Source organism: Aythya ferina, assembly GCF_964211825.1.
Source record: "Aythya ferina genome assembly, chromosome: 5".
Taxonomy (NCBI): domain Eukaryota; kingdom Metazoa; phylum Chordata; class Aves; order Anseriformes; family Anatidae; genus Aythya; species Aythya ferina.
The window spans coordinates 47,048,991-47,063,690 of record NC_140301.1 but is presented as its reverse complement, the minus strand read 5'-3'; the positions used below and the strand labels follow the sequence as shown (position 1 = coordinate 47,063,690).

General features: G+C 41.9%; 2 protein-coding genes across 2 annotated transcripts in view; one reads left to right on the top strand and one right to left on the bottom strand.

The window, feature by feature from the left end:
* Nucleotides 1–1,630, bottom strand: part of SPATA7 (spermatogenesis associated 7) — a 63,195-nt gene extending 61,565 nt beyond the window's left edge. The window contains exon 1 of the mRNA XM_084521044.1: nt 1,597–1,630. Within this exon, the coding sequence (XP_084377170.1) occupies nt 1,597–1,600 (4 nt within the window). The 5' untranslated portion in view covers nt 1,601–1,630. The remainder of the gene's footprint in view (nt 1–1,596) is intronic.
* Nucleotides 1,631–4,532: 2,902 nt separating this feature from the next.
* Nucleotides 4,533–14,700, top strand: part of KCNK10 (potassium two pore domain channel subfamily K member 10) — a 72,119-nt gene continuing 61,951 nt past the window's right edge. The window contains exons 1-2 of the mRNA XM_084520283.1: nt 4,533–4,629; nt 5,385–5,442. Coding sequence (XP_084376409.1) covers nt 5,391–5,442 — 52 coding nt within the window. The 5' untranslated portion in view covers nt 4,533–4,629; nt 5,385–5,390. The remainder of the gene's footprint in view (nt 4,630–5,384; nt 5,443–14,700) is intronic.

Sequence of the window (14,700 nt, the reverse complement as noted above, 5' to 3'; positions counted from 1 at the left end):
CTTCGTGACTCTGCTAGTGGTGTGAATGGCAAAGGAACATAGGTATCTCTGAAGGCTAACCCCAAATTTCCTGTTTAATATAGAGGAAAGTTATCAACCTGCTAAGGTAAAGCTTCATGTAGCTATCTAGTAAGAAATCTTAAAGAAAAATGACAAGAGAGAACAGTACTGCTCTAAAATGAATTTGGTGGCTTGTTTTTATTAATCAAGCTTTCTATTTTTGTCACATATCAGACTTTGATCTTATGAGGATTCTTTGGAGACATCATGGAAAAACTAAAGGCCAGATTGTAATTCTCCCATGACTATGATTCAGGAGTAATTGTACCGAAGTCAAATTAAACTAATGTGAAACAGATGTAAGTGGGTTCAGACAGAGACTCAGTACTATGCAGCTTGAGTTAATGCTTTTCTACATGGCAGAACTTTTCCTGCACAAATTGCTACATTATATTATTATACTAAAAATGTGCACGTACTGCACTTTTTCAGATAGCTACCTCACATTTTTATTCTATTCCACTTGAGTTCCTGCTGGCAATACAAAGGGATTGATATAACAGTTGCCTGAAACCTTGAGTCTGGCTAATGAAAAATGGTTACCAGGAAAGAACTGAGGATGAAGAAGATAATGACAAACTTCAAACCAGATACCCCCTCTCCAGTTCAGGCATTTCAGGGGTAGATGCTTACAGTGAGGCTGGAAATATGAATTATGTGTTAGGATATGAGAGGTGGGATCCATAGAGTATTCTGTTTAGTGTCACTGGCCAAAGGAACTTGTATACAAGCTGTGGTAACTCGAACAGCTCAGACCTGAACAGATCCTATTCTGGCAAAGGCTATTACTGTGGTGTAGTAGCCTCAAGTAGACTCACTGATTTCATTGAAACCATTTCTGCCAATAAGAAGTAAATATACAGTTCTAAGGGTTCATTCCTGAATGAAGACACAACACTGCATGCTAAGACTTAACGCTTTCTAAGAAACTGCATGAAGTAGAAGACAATAGCAGGTTGGTTTTCTTTGCACAGTTTGTAGTAGTCCTGATAATTAGTTACCTTTGTGATTCCTACCTACACTAAAGCTTCTAAAAACCTTTTGAAGAAAGGTCTTAAGGTCATCCTATAGAGAAGGCTTTTAAAGGTCTTCCTAGACAGAAGGCTTCCTAGACAATAAAGAACTATAAAAGGATCCTGCACTGGATCCTGTCCAAATTCATAGTACGGAAGGATGGGTCAATAGAACTTAAAGAACGGAATGCACTTCACTTGGGTTATTCTCTGGCTTTCTTGGTCTGAGTGTAAATATCAGCAGTCTTCAGACAATAAACCAGACAAAGAATAATCTTCACAGTCAGAAATACCAGATTTCAAACAACCATATAGTTAACCAGAAACTGAATAGTTAGATGCACAAATGTGCATACTGCAAAGTGATGACACAAAGACTGCCATAGACTTCCATCTAACCATGTCTTATCCCTTCAGTGCACCCAAGAAAGGAAACATACAAGTTACAGGTGATTTCTATCTACTATAAATGCATTTTTCAGTTCTCGTTCACTGGATTTAAGTAGGTATAAGATCTACTTACTCATCAGTTCTGCTGTGGGTTTCTTTCAGTTGCATCAGAACAGCTTCTTAATCACTCATGGCATATTACTAATGACCAGTAAAACAGCATTTAGCATTTTATTCTTCTGCCAGTGGGGTTGCTTGTAATAGAAAGTCTCTTGTCTGTTGTGTTGTGATGGTCACAGGCCCACTCCTCTAAGACACTCAGCTAACTCTGAGGCCATAAGGTCTGAACAAGGAGCCCTAAAAGAAAAGGAAGAATTTAAGCAGACCAATTTGATAAATTACTGATAAAAAGTCAAGTTCTGAAAATTTTTATGCAAGTACTAAAGTAGATTGATTGTGCTATATTTAGTTTTTTTTTTTTTTTTTTTTTTTTTTTTTTTTTTTTCCTAGTGGTCTCCCATTTAAATATTAAACATTACTGAATCCACTTAGCTTATAAAAGTTGACAGAGTAACAGCTTGAAACACTATAGCTTCAAGGCACCAGTTCTCCCTATCATGAGAATTCAACATCACTGAGGGGTGAAAGGCCTTTTATTTGCATAAGATAATAGTTACGTTTCTATGCAACAGCTGTGCTGTCAGTGAAAGATGCGCTTATTGTGCCAAATCCATCTCTGGAGTAACCCCATTGATTTTCAATGAGTTACTTTGGAAATAAATTGGCCCAATAGATAAAACTGCAGGTCTGAGGTATTGAAATAGTTGAGCAAGATTTCCATGATCATAACACGGCAAAAAATTGCAAAACAATTATATGACATTGTGTATTTCTGTACTTGACAGATCACAATTTATTTGCCACAAGATTTTTAAACCATATAGCTGGAACCAGGCAGATGTTTGTGTAGAGCTTACAGATACTTTTGGGGAATATGGGAACATTAAAAAGATACAAGAGACAGGAATATGGTATTTTGTCATTATTAGGAACTTGGTGTTTTCATGATACTGTAAGTCAAACAAATGAGATATTGTTTTAGTTTAATACTAAAAGATTCTTGTGGCCATATGAAAATTCTTCTTTAGACAGTAACAATCAGGATCTGTTTTTTTTTTTTTCAAAAGCTTTTGGTAATGAAACTGCCTGAAGATTTCCCCTTCAGGCTATAGGTTTATTTCCTGCTTATGTTAGCAGGTATTAAATGTTGTTGGCCTTGCAGGAGCCTGTTGAGTTCTCAGTGGACAAATGTCTGCAGGACAATACCCACCTCATCAGTTAACTTCTAGTAGTTATGGCACAAAGACAAAGTATTGCTTGGGTTAGGGTGACAGACCTCCTAATGACAACTGAGTAATGTATGTCCAAACATCAATTTTTCTCAGTAACGTACAAGATACCAGTAAAATAGTAACTGTTCTGAATGCTGAAGAAAAGTTATATACATGCATACATATATTATATATGTGTATGTGTACATATAGATATTATACTCATAAAGAACTACACATTAGTAGTTCGTCAGAACTAGGGGCTCAGAAGTCTTGTTTGAAGTCTTTCTTGGTTACTAGAATAATGAAAATATTACCCAATCATGACTCAAGCGATCATAATGCACAATTAACAAAGCCTATTCTCTTTTTTTTTTTTCCCATTCAGTCTGCAGAGGTAACATCAACAGGATTCCCAAAGCCTCTTCAGAATGCATTGTGGTGTGCTTGCAAAGGAAATACCTTGTTTTCCTGGTGTCATCATTGCAATCATCTCAAATTCAAGTCTGACTGAGCGCAGACTCATTATAATTCTCACCATGTCCTCCCTTAGAGCAGCCTCTCCCGCCTCCTCCTGTACAACACAAAACAAGAGCCGCAGGGGTGCTTGGATTAAGAAAGAACAGACTTCCAGCACCTCCCCCCAGGAAAACTTTCACTACTGCATCTAGTTCCTTCAAACTACCTACTGCTTCACAGGACCTTGCACACCTTCATTTGGTTGTGGATTCACAAATACAGATTTTCCCTTCCTGGTCAAGGTTGAACAAAGACTGGGAACAGACAGGAATGTGTGCTATCTATTTAGTTTCTGAATGTGGAAGTGAAAAGAGTGTGCCAACCTCCACAAAAAGAGTTTCCTGAAGAGAGCCACATGCTTCAGACTGTCTTATTTTTCACTGAGGTAGATTTCTCTTTTCCATCTTACAAGGTAAACTAACATCTAATCAAGAGATAAGAAAGCAAGACAGAGAGGTCAACTGGGTAAAACGAATTATGGGGCAAAAAGCATGTGTCCTAGGCACCAAGTTTAAATTACAGCCTTGTGTCCTGAAAATTCAGAAGATCCTAGCTATGGACTTCACCGCTGATTCTGATACGGGTCTCTGACCTATGGCCCATGTGAATAGGTGGATTTCTCCCCCTAACCATCACCCATGAGTGATCCCCTTCTCTCGATGAGTTCATCTTTGCAGTGAAGGAGAGGAGGCAGGACAGGGTTAACCCTGCACACTCTTCCTTCAGGTCCCCAGAGGGGCTGGGGTTTTGTTTTCCTGGCTGAGGGAGGGAGGCCGAAGCATATATTGTAACTCGAACCAGAGACCTTCCTGGTGTGGACAGTTCACAGCTTCTTTTGGGTTCGAGGTTAAGCCTGGAGTAGTGGGAGAGGTGGAAAAATGCAGCTTGGCCAAGTGGCGAGCGCCTGGTCATTGCACGAGGTACACCCAAGCATCCTCCATTTTGCCAAAGCCCCCTGAGAGCCTGGGAGGGCCCGGAGCCCCTCCTGTGCCTGCCTCCCATCCCTCCCACCCCTTCCCCGCAGCCTGGCTGCATCTCCCCGCTCTGCCAGCCGCCTGTCCGTGCCCAGAGTGCGGGGTGGGCCGGGGGAAAGGAACCCCCACGGTGCGGGGCTGGCCGGGCCTGGCCGCCCCATCAGGGTGTGAGCGGGCTGCGAGCATCCCTGCCCTTCCCCTCCCCCGGCGCAGCGGAGGAGCCTCTGGCTGCTGCCGTACTCCTGCCATGTGCTGCTGCTGCTGCTAGTAGCTAGCCGAGCGTGGCTCCGGCTGCAAACTCCGCCAAACAAGCCTGCATCCTCCTCCGGGGAAGGGGACCCCGTAAGTACCAGCGGGAGCATCCCCACCCGGGAGCCCCCCTCCATCCCCCGCCGCCTCTTACAAAGGGACCGGCAGCCTCTGCCCACCCCCTCCCTAAGCCAGTGCACGGAGGGGCTCGGTGAATTCCCTCCAAAGCTATAGGGTGGCTCCTTCCTCCTCCTCCTCCTCCTGCACCCAGCCGGGGGTGCCCAGCCTCCCCCGGCCATGCGGCTGCGGCTCGCCCCGCTGGCTGGCTGTGGGTACCCTGCCCGAAGCTGAGCCGAGGTGGGCTCGGTTTTGGGGTGGCTCCGACCGGGGGTCGTGGGTGTCTGCCTCAGGGAGGTGTCCCCAGGGCTGGGCTGGGCTCCCCAGCGCCGTGCCCCCCTCAGGTGGGCGCAGCAAAGGGGCCGGGCTGCAGCGGGGACCCGCCACCCCGACCCCTGCAGGGGGCTGCCGGCAGCATCCCCGGGAGGCAGCGGCAGCCCGACCCCCTGCCCACCCTATCCCGCTCCTCTCCCTCTCCCAGGTCCCCTCCCTGTGCCGGGGTGCCCGCACCCCTCCTCACCTCTCCGGTGCAAGCCCCAGCACTGCCCTCCCCTCCCCGCCCTTCCCCACCTCCTTTGATTTATTTGTGTATTTCTTGCCTTGGCAACCACCAGTTCCCCTCAGTCAAACGGCGCAGGCTCCCTATAATTTGAAATTAATTTGTTTGACTGCAGCATCGAGACAGGAAGGTTGGGAATTTATTTAATTCTTTTTCCTCCCTGTGCAAAAAGGAAGCGATGAAATTTCCAATCGAGACTCCAAGAAAACAGGTGAACTGGGATCCTCAAGGTTGGTGAATCTCTCTTACTACCGTTACTACAATAATAACAATTATTATTGTTACTCCTTCTGTCGAGTGACTCGAAGGGGGCTATTTGACTCCAAATGGGAGGAGACGCTGGATGCTCGTCTGCCTCCCATGTGCACTGCACAGGCTTTCTTGCTCAGTCTTAGCACTGTGCTGGGGAACACTCCTCAGATGTGGGGTTGGGTGGGTACGTGGGTAAAGCCTCTTTTCAGTGTAAGTTTTGCAGTTCTATATTTGATGTCACCCTTTCCTTCCCTCCCTTTTTCTTGAGTATTTCCCTGGCAAACTTGCCTGGGATGGCTGTGATCCCTGGCTCAGAGCATTGTTTGTTTTATCTGTGGCTCCTTTGTTGTTTCTAGTGATCATTGTCTCTGCTAAATGGGTGGTACAGGAGTGGACACAGATGTGGCAGCTTGCTCAGAGCTCCTCGATGGTAAATGTTTGTTGGCAAGCAACTGGAGCAAAATGCTGCTGCAGTGTAACCCATAGTGTGGACAATATAAAAAGACATTAAATAGTGGAGCCCAAAGGGACCCCTTGACTTTTTACACTGTTATGTTAACAATTGATCAGCCCAAGTGGATAGTTTGATTAACTCTATAGTTAGGTTTGGACTCTGTCTTGGCCAGTGTGTTTGTGTGATGGTGGCAGGAGATTTACGCCAGTGCAGTGGTTTTCAATAAAATGATCTAAGTTGTGTTTTAAAATAAACTGTAATGAAATGCTCTCCCTTTCTGACATGGGAGGAGGCTTATATGCATCCTACAGAAGAAGTGACTGTAAAAAAGCTACTGGTGATGTGTATACTGGTGTGTCATATTTCTGTGCATTGGTACAGGAGCAAAGCAACTTGAAGCCATATGCTTAGGTTTGCAGCAGAACTGCTGGCAGCCAGGCGCTGTACAGCAGTGCTTGCTGGAAGTCTGAAGTGATAGCATGGGTGTTGGCTATTCATCTTTATTCATCTTTATTCCACAGGTTTGGTTTTAGTGGTCAATTTGCCTGTCATCCTCTGTGCCCTCATGTCTACAAAATGAAACGTTAGAAACAGTTTCTCCTGGTGTAGAAGAATACAGCAGAACAGATGTCTTTCTGCTGAGAAGATCTGATGTGCTATTTGAATAGTATACACTTTATACAATTAAGCTTTAGTTTAAGCCTTACTACATCTTTAATTAGGTGAAGGCTGGAATGAACTCATCAGCATCCTCCGCCCTCAGCTTCACAAGGAACACATGGGCAGTAATGCTAACAGAGATCTGGTTATTTTAGTGACAGTATATTCCTTATCCTGAGGTGAAAACTTGCTCTTCCCAGGTGCATTTCTGAATCTGTGTTTGCTGTTGTTTCATTTTATGTCATTTTATGCATTGCAAAATGCCTTTTACTGTGAAAAGCTCTTTCCTCCTCTCCCCTGACAAGGCACAGAGGAAGCTGTGCTGCTGGCATTCTGCATACAGCCCCCTTGCTTGGCAATCAGTTTTAAAGCATATGGATCCAACAGGTGGTTGGTCACAACCTACTAATGTGCCCAGAACTACTGGTATTGTGACAGGTTGAAGACCTCAGAGCCAGCAGGTTTCCTCTCTGCCAAGCTGAATCCCTGGTAAGGGCTGCAGAATGCTACCTGTTATTTCCCCTCAGTGTATTGACTTCATTAGCCAGGCAGCAAGGATGCTAATGTATACTCAGGAAGGAAGCAAAAAATGTTAATTTCTAATTCTCCAAGGGACTCAGGAAATAGATAAAAATCAGTGGAATGGAAAAACAAAAACAAATTGCTAAGGAAAAGTTGTCTAAGGTCCAATCCTTTAATCAGTGCAGGATAGTCCAATGTTACCTATGTAGTCTGTTCTCTGCATGTACATGTGAAGAATGATGCTACGTTTTAATTACCGTTTTTTTAGATACAAAGATCAAGGTAGAGAAATCTTGCAGTGAACGAATACAAAGAGTCCTGACTATTAGAAGCAGAACAGTTAACCTTCACACTCAAGTACCCAGCTCATTTCAGAGTGCATTGTATGATAATGCTCTGTTCTGGTCAGACTGAGAACAAGCAGTTTCCACAGTTCTGTCTAGCATGAATTGTGCTAACTTGTGCTACCAGTTAGCTGCTTGAAATATATCAACCGATGTTCCTGGCAAGCAGGCTAGCAGTCTGAAGATGTGTGCGAGAGCTGTGGTATCTCTAAGCTTGCTTAAATCAGATTAATCCAAGCAATATTTTCTAGAAACATTTTTTTTTTCCCTATCAGTATTTCTAAAGGCCAAGGCCCTTGTTGTGGGAATATAGCTGGCTTGGGACTGGTTATGTTGCTGGTTTGAACCCAGGTCAGAATAATAGTCACTGAAACAAATTAATGGTCAGACTCCATAATGATGACTGTACTGAAAGTATTTAGATAGACGAACAGAGTCTGCTGGTAGATTTCATTTGGCTTAAACCTGGTATTCTGAATTCACATCAAGGAAGATCAATATCCCATAGAAAGACTATGTGGAGAGAATAGATTTAAAGGAATAGACTTGACATGAGGGATTGTATCTTGCAGACAACTAACTGGGGACTGATTTCTCAGTTGTTAGACTGGAATGAATACGGAATGGAGGCAACTGGACTGTGCTTTTATCCTGTTGTATAGTATCTTTGATTTGGTAGCTTAGTGGGCAGTATTGGTGATAGGAAGATGGTTGGACTAGATGATCTAGTAAGTCATTTCCAACCTCATGTTTCTATGATTCTATGATCTTCCCTCATCTCAGGTGTATTTCTGCAGTTCCTGTAAATGTGTTTTCTAGATAAACCAAATATTTCATAAACCTGGAAGCATATATGGTACAGGTTCCCCTAGTCAAGTTCTTTTCTATTCCAGACAATCAGACTATATAATTACATTCATAAGCAGATCAAACTTCATCCCAAAAGTCATTAGGAATTGTCCCTAACATTCCAATGTGAAAGCTGTCCTAGAATCTCATAACAGAATTTATATAGTATTCATACACAGTGAGTGAATTGGGTAACAGAAGATTAAAATCCCAAGCAGGCACCTGAAGAATATATACATTTTAAGGAGAGTTGGACACACTGAGTAGGGATACAGCATCTCACAATATCTGATCTCATACTAAGAAGAAAAAAAAAAAAAGCCTGCCATACGTATTACTGGTGGAATCAAACTGGATTTAGAAAATCATCATTTGTTCTACCTATCACTGATTTTTTGCTTCTTCCATTTGGTGCAATTCAAGCAATGCAATCCTCTCTGAAATTAGTGAAAGATCATGTTTCTGGTTTCATATGTCTCACAAATTTCCCATCTAGACATTTCAGAATGTAACATTGCGTTCATAGCAGCATATGAAGGCTCTAGTTCTTATAATTGCTCTTCTCCTTCATCTTTCCCACACTCCTCTTGCTCTTTTCTGTGCTGAAATTAGTTTATAAACTCTTTGGACATGTATTTTTATGCAGTACCTAATACAAAGTACATCCCTCATCCTGACTGAAACATCTGGGTATTACAGCAGTGATATTTTTTTATTATTCATCTGCCTAAAATTGCTACTTCTTTGTAGAAGAGAAGAAGGAAGATGAGACCATTTCCAATATGCTCAGAAATTATCCCTAAGCATGAGTGTATTACTGGGTGATGGTTTATGTCCTTTCCAAGGGAAGGATGTCTGTCTTGGTGACACTCTTAGTAAGCAGAAAATGGTGTTCTATCTTGATCCATCCTTTGTGCCTACAGCTTTTTGCCATCATTGCAGTAATATGGATTACCAAAGCTGTTTGAATTTCCAGGTAGATGTTTACATCTGTGCTGACCTTTTGGAACTTGGAAATTTTGATATAAGTTGCTGTGTCCTTTCACAAACACGTTTTGTATAGAGTGTCTCTCTACAGTTTGGAACCCTAAAATCATGCATTTATTATTATCCTTACATTTTGTGTGGGAGTTAGTGGTCTGTGAGGAATTCAAGCTGTGGTTGAGAGTCTGGAGTTTTCAGATCCTGCCAATGACTTACCGTTTAACCTTCAATAAGTTACTTACCCTTCTCTCCCTTTTCCCCTAAATGCAAAATAGGAATATTAATACTGGTCTAACGCACAAAGTTGTTGAGAAATATAATTAACTTGTTTAGAGCTATCAAATATCCGCTATTAAAAAAATGATATATGCATTGCAATCAAATGTTAAAGACACTGGGAGGGAGCAAAACAGCCTGTATTTATACACAGATCACATCATTTAAGAAGTAAGGTTATCTCTTCACTTTGCAACTAGAGGAAACTAGTAATACTTACACATCTTTACAAACACTGAAGACTCAATTGAATTTCCCATTAGAGGTATGTAGAGCCATTTGATACTCCCCAGCTGCCACTCTGGAGGGGCACAAATCTTCCATGGGTTTTGTGTCAACTTCCATGGGATTTCTCACCTCACCTGAGATGCCTCAAGAGGCACTGGGCACCTATGTGTGAGGCAACTGAGCCAAGTCTCAAATGTCTTTGTGCAGATGGCAGGATTGGATCATCTCTTGATGGCCATTAGAAGAAATCTTCAGCTTTGACGACTCATTGTAAGTTAAACTGATGCTGGCTACAGAGTGTTACAAACTACTGCAGTTTCTGCTTTTTCTGTCATTTAATGTCAAAGAGACCAATGCAAAAGGCAAACTTCATTATAAAGACACAGATGAATAGAATGAGGGTGTTCATTTCTGTCCTTTCTTTTCAAGTTATATAAAGAGGTGTGGTTTATACCATGAAGTGCAGCTGTGGGCTAGGCTACTTAATTTCATTCTGCACTGATAAGTCATTTCTTTTTAGTTTAGTGTTAGAAGACTTTGCTTTGGAAAGCTATGATGTGTAAAAAAGGTAGCTCTGATCCTAGCAAATGAAGGCAGGGTAATGACCACGTGTTATTTGCATCACAAAATCATATTTGTTACTGTCCCCTCTGATGTTCAGTACTCTACTGTGCCTAGTGTAAGCATGGGTTGCAGAACACCTTTAAGTAGTTGATTTTAAAGAGAGATTTGGAGGAGGATAGAAATTGGACAAACAGGAGGACACTCCTGGTATTGCACAGTGCAACAGTGCAAAATACAGTAAGGTAGGAAAACAAACAAACAAACAAACAAAAAAAAAAAACGAAGAGTTTGGGAGGCATATAAGAGAATGCAGAAATCTGTACTTTGCTAAAGCCTATGCAGTTTGCAGGTAAAGGCAGATGAATACTGTGGACTTTGAACCTGCTAAGTAGTTGGAAGGTTTGACTAAACTAGCAGGAGAGGAAGAAAGCAGAGAACTATTAGTTTCATCAATTTTGTCTCTAGGTTGTCCTGGAAATAGAAAAAATAAGGATGTAGAAACAGTCAAATTAGTAATAAAAAGGGAGCAAAGTAGAAGATTGGACAGCAACTTTCTTATAGTAGTAACAGTAAGGAAAGGTTCAACTCTAGTCAAGGTAAGAGAGATGAATGGTAGGGTGTTATTAAGATACCGTCTACACTGTGAGAAAAAGGGAATTAAAAGAACCAAAGGCAGCATAATGCTCTGAGTCTCAGGCAGGGAGAGCAGTGGAGTTGTCAGAAGTTGTAGAAGTTAAGACGGAGTCAATTTCAGGAGTCAATTTCACCTATGCTGTTTTTACCACATATGTACAGCAGTAACCCATTAATAGGCTTTTGGACTGAAAAGTCTCTTGGGCAGCTCTTGAAAACTGATGTTACCTGAAGAATTAGAGTTTGATTTTGGGACAAAGATAAAGGATATCAGTTGTAATTGAGTAGTTTTTTGGTTTAGCTTTTAGCATTCATATGACATTCATATCTATATAGTGCAGACTATATCAGCTTCAGACAGAGCAGTGTATATACTGTATATAGTGATACAATTTAAATCTTACTCTCTTGATTTGACCCAGAGCTAGGAATTTTACTCACTTCAGTGCATGCAACATGAAATTCTTCATAGAATCATAGAATATCCTGAGTTGGAAGGGACTGGAAGGGACCCTTAAGGATCATCAAGTCCAACTCTTGACACCGCACAGGTCTACCCAAAAGTTCAGACCATGTGACTAAGTGCACAGTCCAATCTCTTCTTAAATTCAGACAGGCTCGGTGCAGTGACCACTTCCCTGGGGAGCCTGTTCCAGTGTGCAACCACCCTCTCTGTGAAGAACCCCCTCCTGATGTCAAGCCTAAATTTCCCCTGCCTCAGCTTAACCCCGTTCCCGCGGGTCCTGTCACTGGTGTTAATGGAGAAAAGGTCTCCTGCCTCTCAACACCCCCTTACGAGGAAGTTGTAGACTGTGATGAGGTCTCCCCTCAGCCTCCTCTTCTCCAGGCTGAACAGGCCCAGTGACCTCAGCTGTTCTTCGTACGTCTTCCCCTCCAGGCCTTTCACCATCTTCGTAGCCCTCGTCTGGACACTCTCCAACAGTTTCATGTCCTTTTTATACTGTGGTGCCCAGAACTGCACACAGTACTCGAGGTGAGGCCGCACCAGCGCAGAGTAGAGCGGGACAATCACCTCCCTTGACCTACTAGCGATGCCGTGCTTGATGCACCCCAGGACACGGTTGGCCCTCCTGGCTGCCAGGGCACACTGCTGGCTCATATTCAACTTGCTGTCTACCACGACCCCCAGATCCCTCTCTGCGGGGCTGCTCTCCAGCGTCTCATCGCCCAGTCTGTACGTGCAGCCAGGGTTTCCCCGTCCCAGGTGCAGGACCCGGCACTTGCTCTTATTGAACTTCATGTGGTTGGTGATCGCCCAGCTCTCCAACCTATCCAGATCCCTCTGCAAGGCCTTTCCACCCTCATTCGAGTCCACAACTCCTCCAAGCTTGGTGTCATCAGCAAACTTGCTCAAAATACCTTCTATTCCTACATCCAGATCGTTTATAAAAATATTGAAAAGTACCGGCCCTAAAATGGAGCCTTGAGGGACCCCACTGGTGACCGCCCACCAGCCTGACGCAGCCCCATTTACCATAACCCTTTGGGCCCTGCCCGTTAGCCAATTGCTCACCCATCGTATGATGTTTTTATTTAGCTCTATGGTGGACATTTTGTCCAGTAGGATCGTATGGGAAACCGTGTCAAAAGCCTTGCTGAAGTCCAAAAAAATCACATCAGCTGGTTTCCCTTGGTTCACCATACGGGTGATCTTATCATAAAAGGAAATCAGGTTAGTTAGGCAGGACCTACCCTTCACAAACCCATGCTGGCTGGGACCAATGACTGCTTTGTCATTTTAAATGACTGCTAGTTCATTTTAAATGTACTAGAATTGTGTTGTACCTATGAGTTAAAAGTAAAAGACTACTTGGAATCACTGGGTGAACAAGGGCCCTAGACGTTATATTGTAAGTCAGGTAAGTGTGTGGAGTGAAACAAGAAGGAAATGAGGAAGTCAAGAAAAGAAAGGGGTAATATTACAGAATACTATAGAGTTCAGTGTGATCAGTATGCCTAACCTTTCTTTTGTAATAATTTCAGTATAATAGGAAAAAAAAAAATAAAGTTAAATGACATAATTTCTGAGAAGTTTTTTGTTTGTTTTTTTTTGTTTGGTTTGTTTGTTTGTTTTAGCATTTGTATGGAAAAAAAGTGACATTCAAGAAAATACTAAATACTACCTTTTGGAGACCACTTTATTGGAGTGCATCTGGTTTTTGTTTTCTGTAAGAAATTGAAAACATCCTGGAACCTGGTCTTTCTCAGAGGCTGCTCAGCTGCTCATATTCAAGTTCCTGAGACATTGATTTGTCTATGCAGCTTGTATATAAAAAACACTTTAACTATAATGGAAAATGTGCTCTAAGATGAACCCACTGACTTTTACAAATAACCTGCCATGCAGCTTTAACTAGTTAACCCAGGGAAATAAAGCAACAGGTGAGAATGGAACACATCATATACCAAACTCTTTTTGTTCCATGGTCCACTGTTATTCCCCCATCATATTTTCTGGGCTGCTTTTCACAGTTAAAATCAAACATCAGTTTGGATCATTTAAACAAAACGATATTTCAAAAGAGTTATATGATTTTTTTTTAAAGTGTTAATGAATCACAGAGTTTAGGGGATATTTCCTTGGCCTGTGAATGCTGAGACCAAGAATTCAGATTTAATCTTTAACTGCTAATAACATATTCCCATGTTATTATGCAAGATATTGTTGACAAATGTTGCGAGCACTGTCCCACATACCTGTATTACTATGTGTTATTCAGATGTCCCAAAATAAAAGCATAGGAGTTCACTGGTAAGATTTTGAGCTTATGGTGCAAATTTCAGTTTGGATAAATCTTAGAGGTGAAACTGAAAGCCAGAATCTGTCTTTAAATGAAAGATTGAATCTGTTGTCAAAATATGTACAGATAACAGACAGTTTAACTACTAGGAGTTAACAAAAGTTAATATCCTATCCTAAAAAAACATCTTATAAAGCAATGCAAGTTATTTTGGTACCACTATCCTACAGGATCATCAGTGTTTAAAGCATCAGGCTATGAGTACCTAGATTTGTTACAGCCATATGTTCATATCTCAGCAGGACTGACTCATCTTTTCTTCCCTAGGAGAGAGAAACAAGTTACTGAGTTTAATAGATAAGTATTTGGGATTTTGGCACTGTAAACTTGTACCACTGAGATTCTTAAGATGCAGTATGTTGTTAAAAGGTGCTTGGATTATTCTTCTCTTATCCAATGCTGTAATATAAAGAACCAGCATGATTTGAAAACAGCAAATACATACTGACAGCTTGCCCAGGTTTTTTAGACTTTCAAATATCAGTGTTTCATTTTAAAGAAAAAAGGAAATCGCTAGCTACTAAGGTGAATAACTCAGTGATGACAGAATGATAAAAGAAATGGTACTGCGGAAACTCCTAGCTGAGATGAAAGAAGCAGTTAACACATCTCAAAGCCATTCCTCTAGGTTAACTCAGATCCATCACTGATTTCTTAGTGGTTAAGACTGCTGAGTTTGGATTGCACAGTAAAGGGTCATGCAGAGAGACCTTGGGTAGCAGCAATCACGACAGCCAAAAAAACAACACCGGAGCCACCTCTTTATGATGATAGAACCACCATACTGATTTGCCTTCTTGAGGAAACAGAGGTCATTACTTTGTTGCAATGATATACTGATATGTAGACTTGAGACTTGGATTTCTCATCACCAGTGGATGTTATTTGTTGATTTGGTTT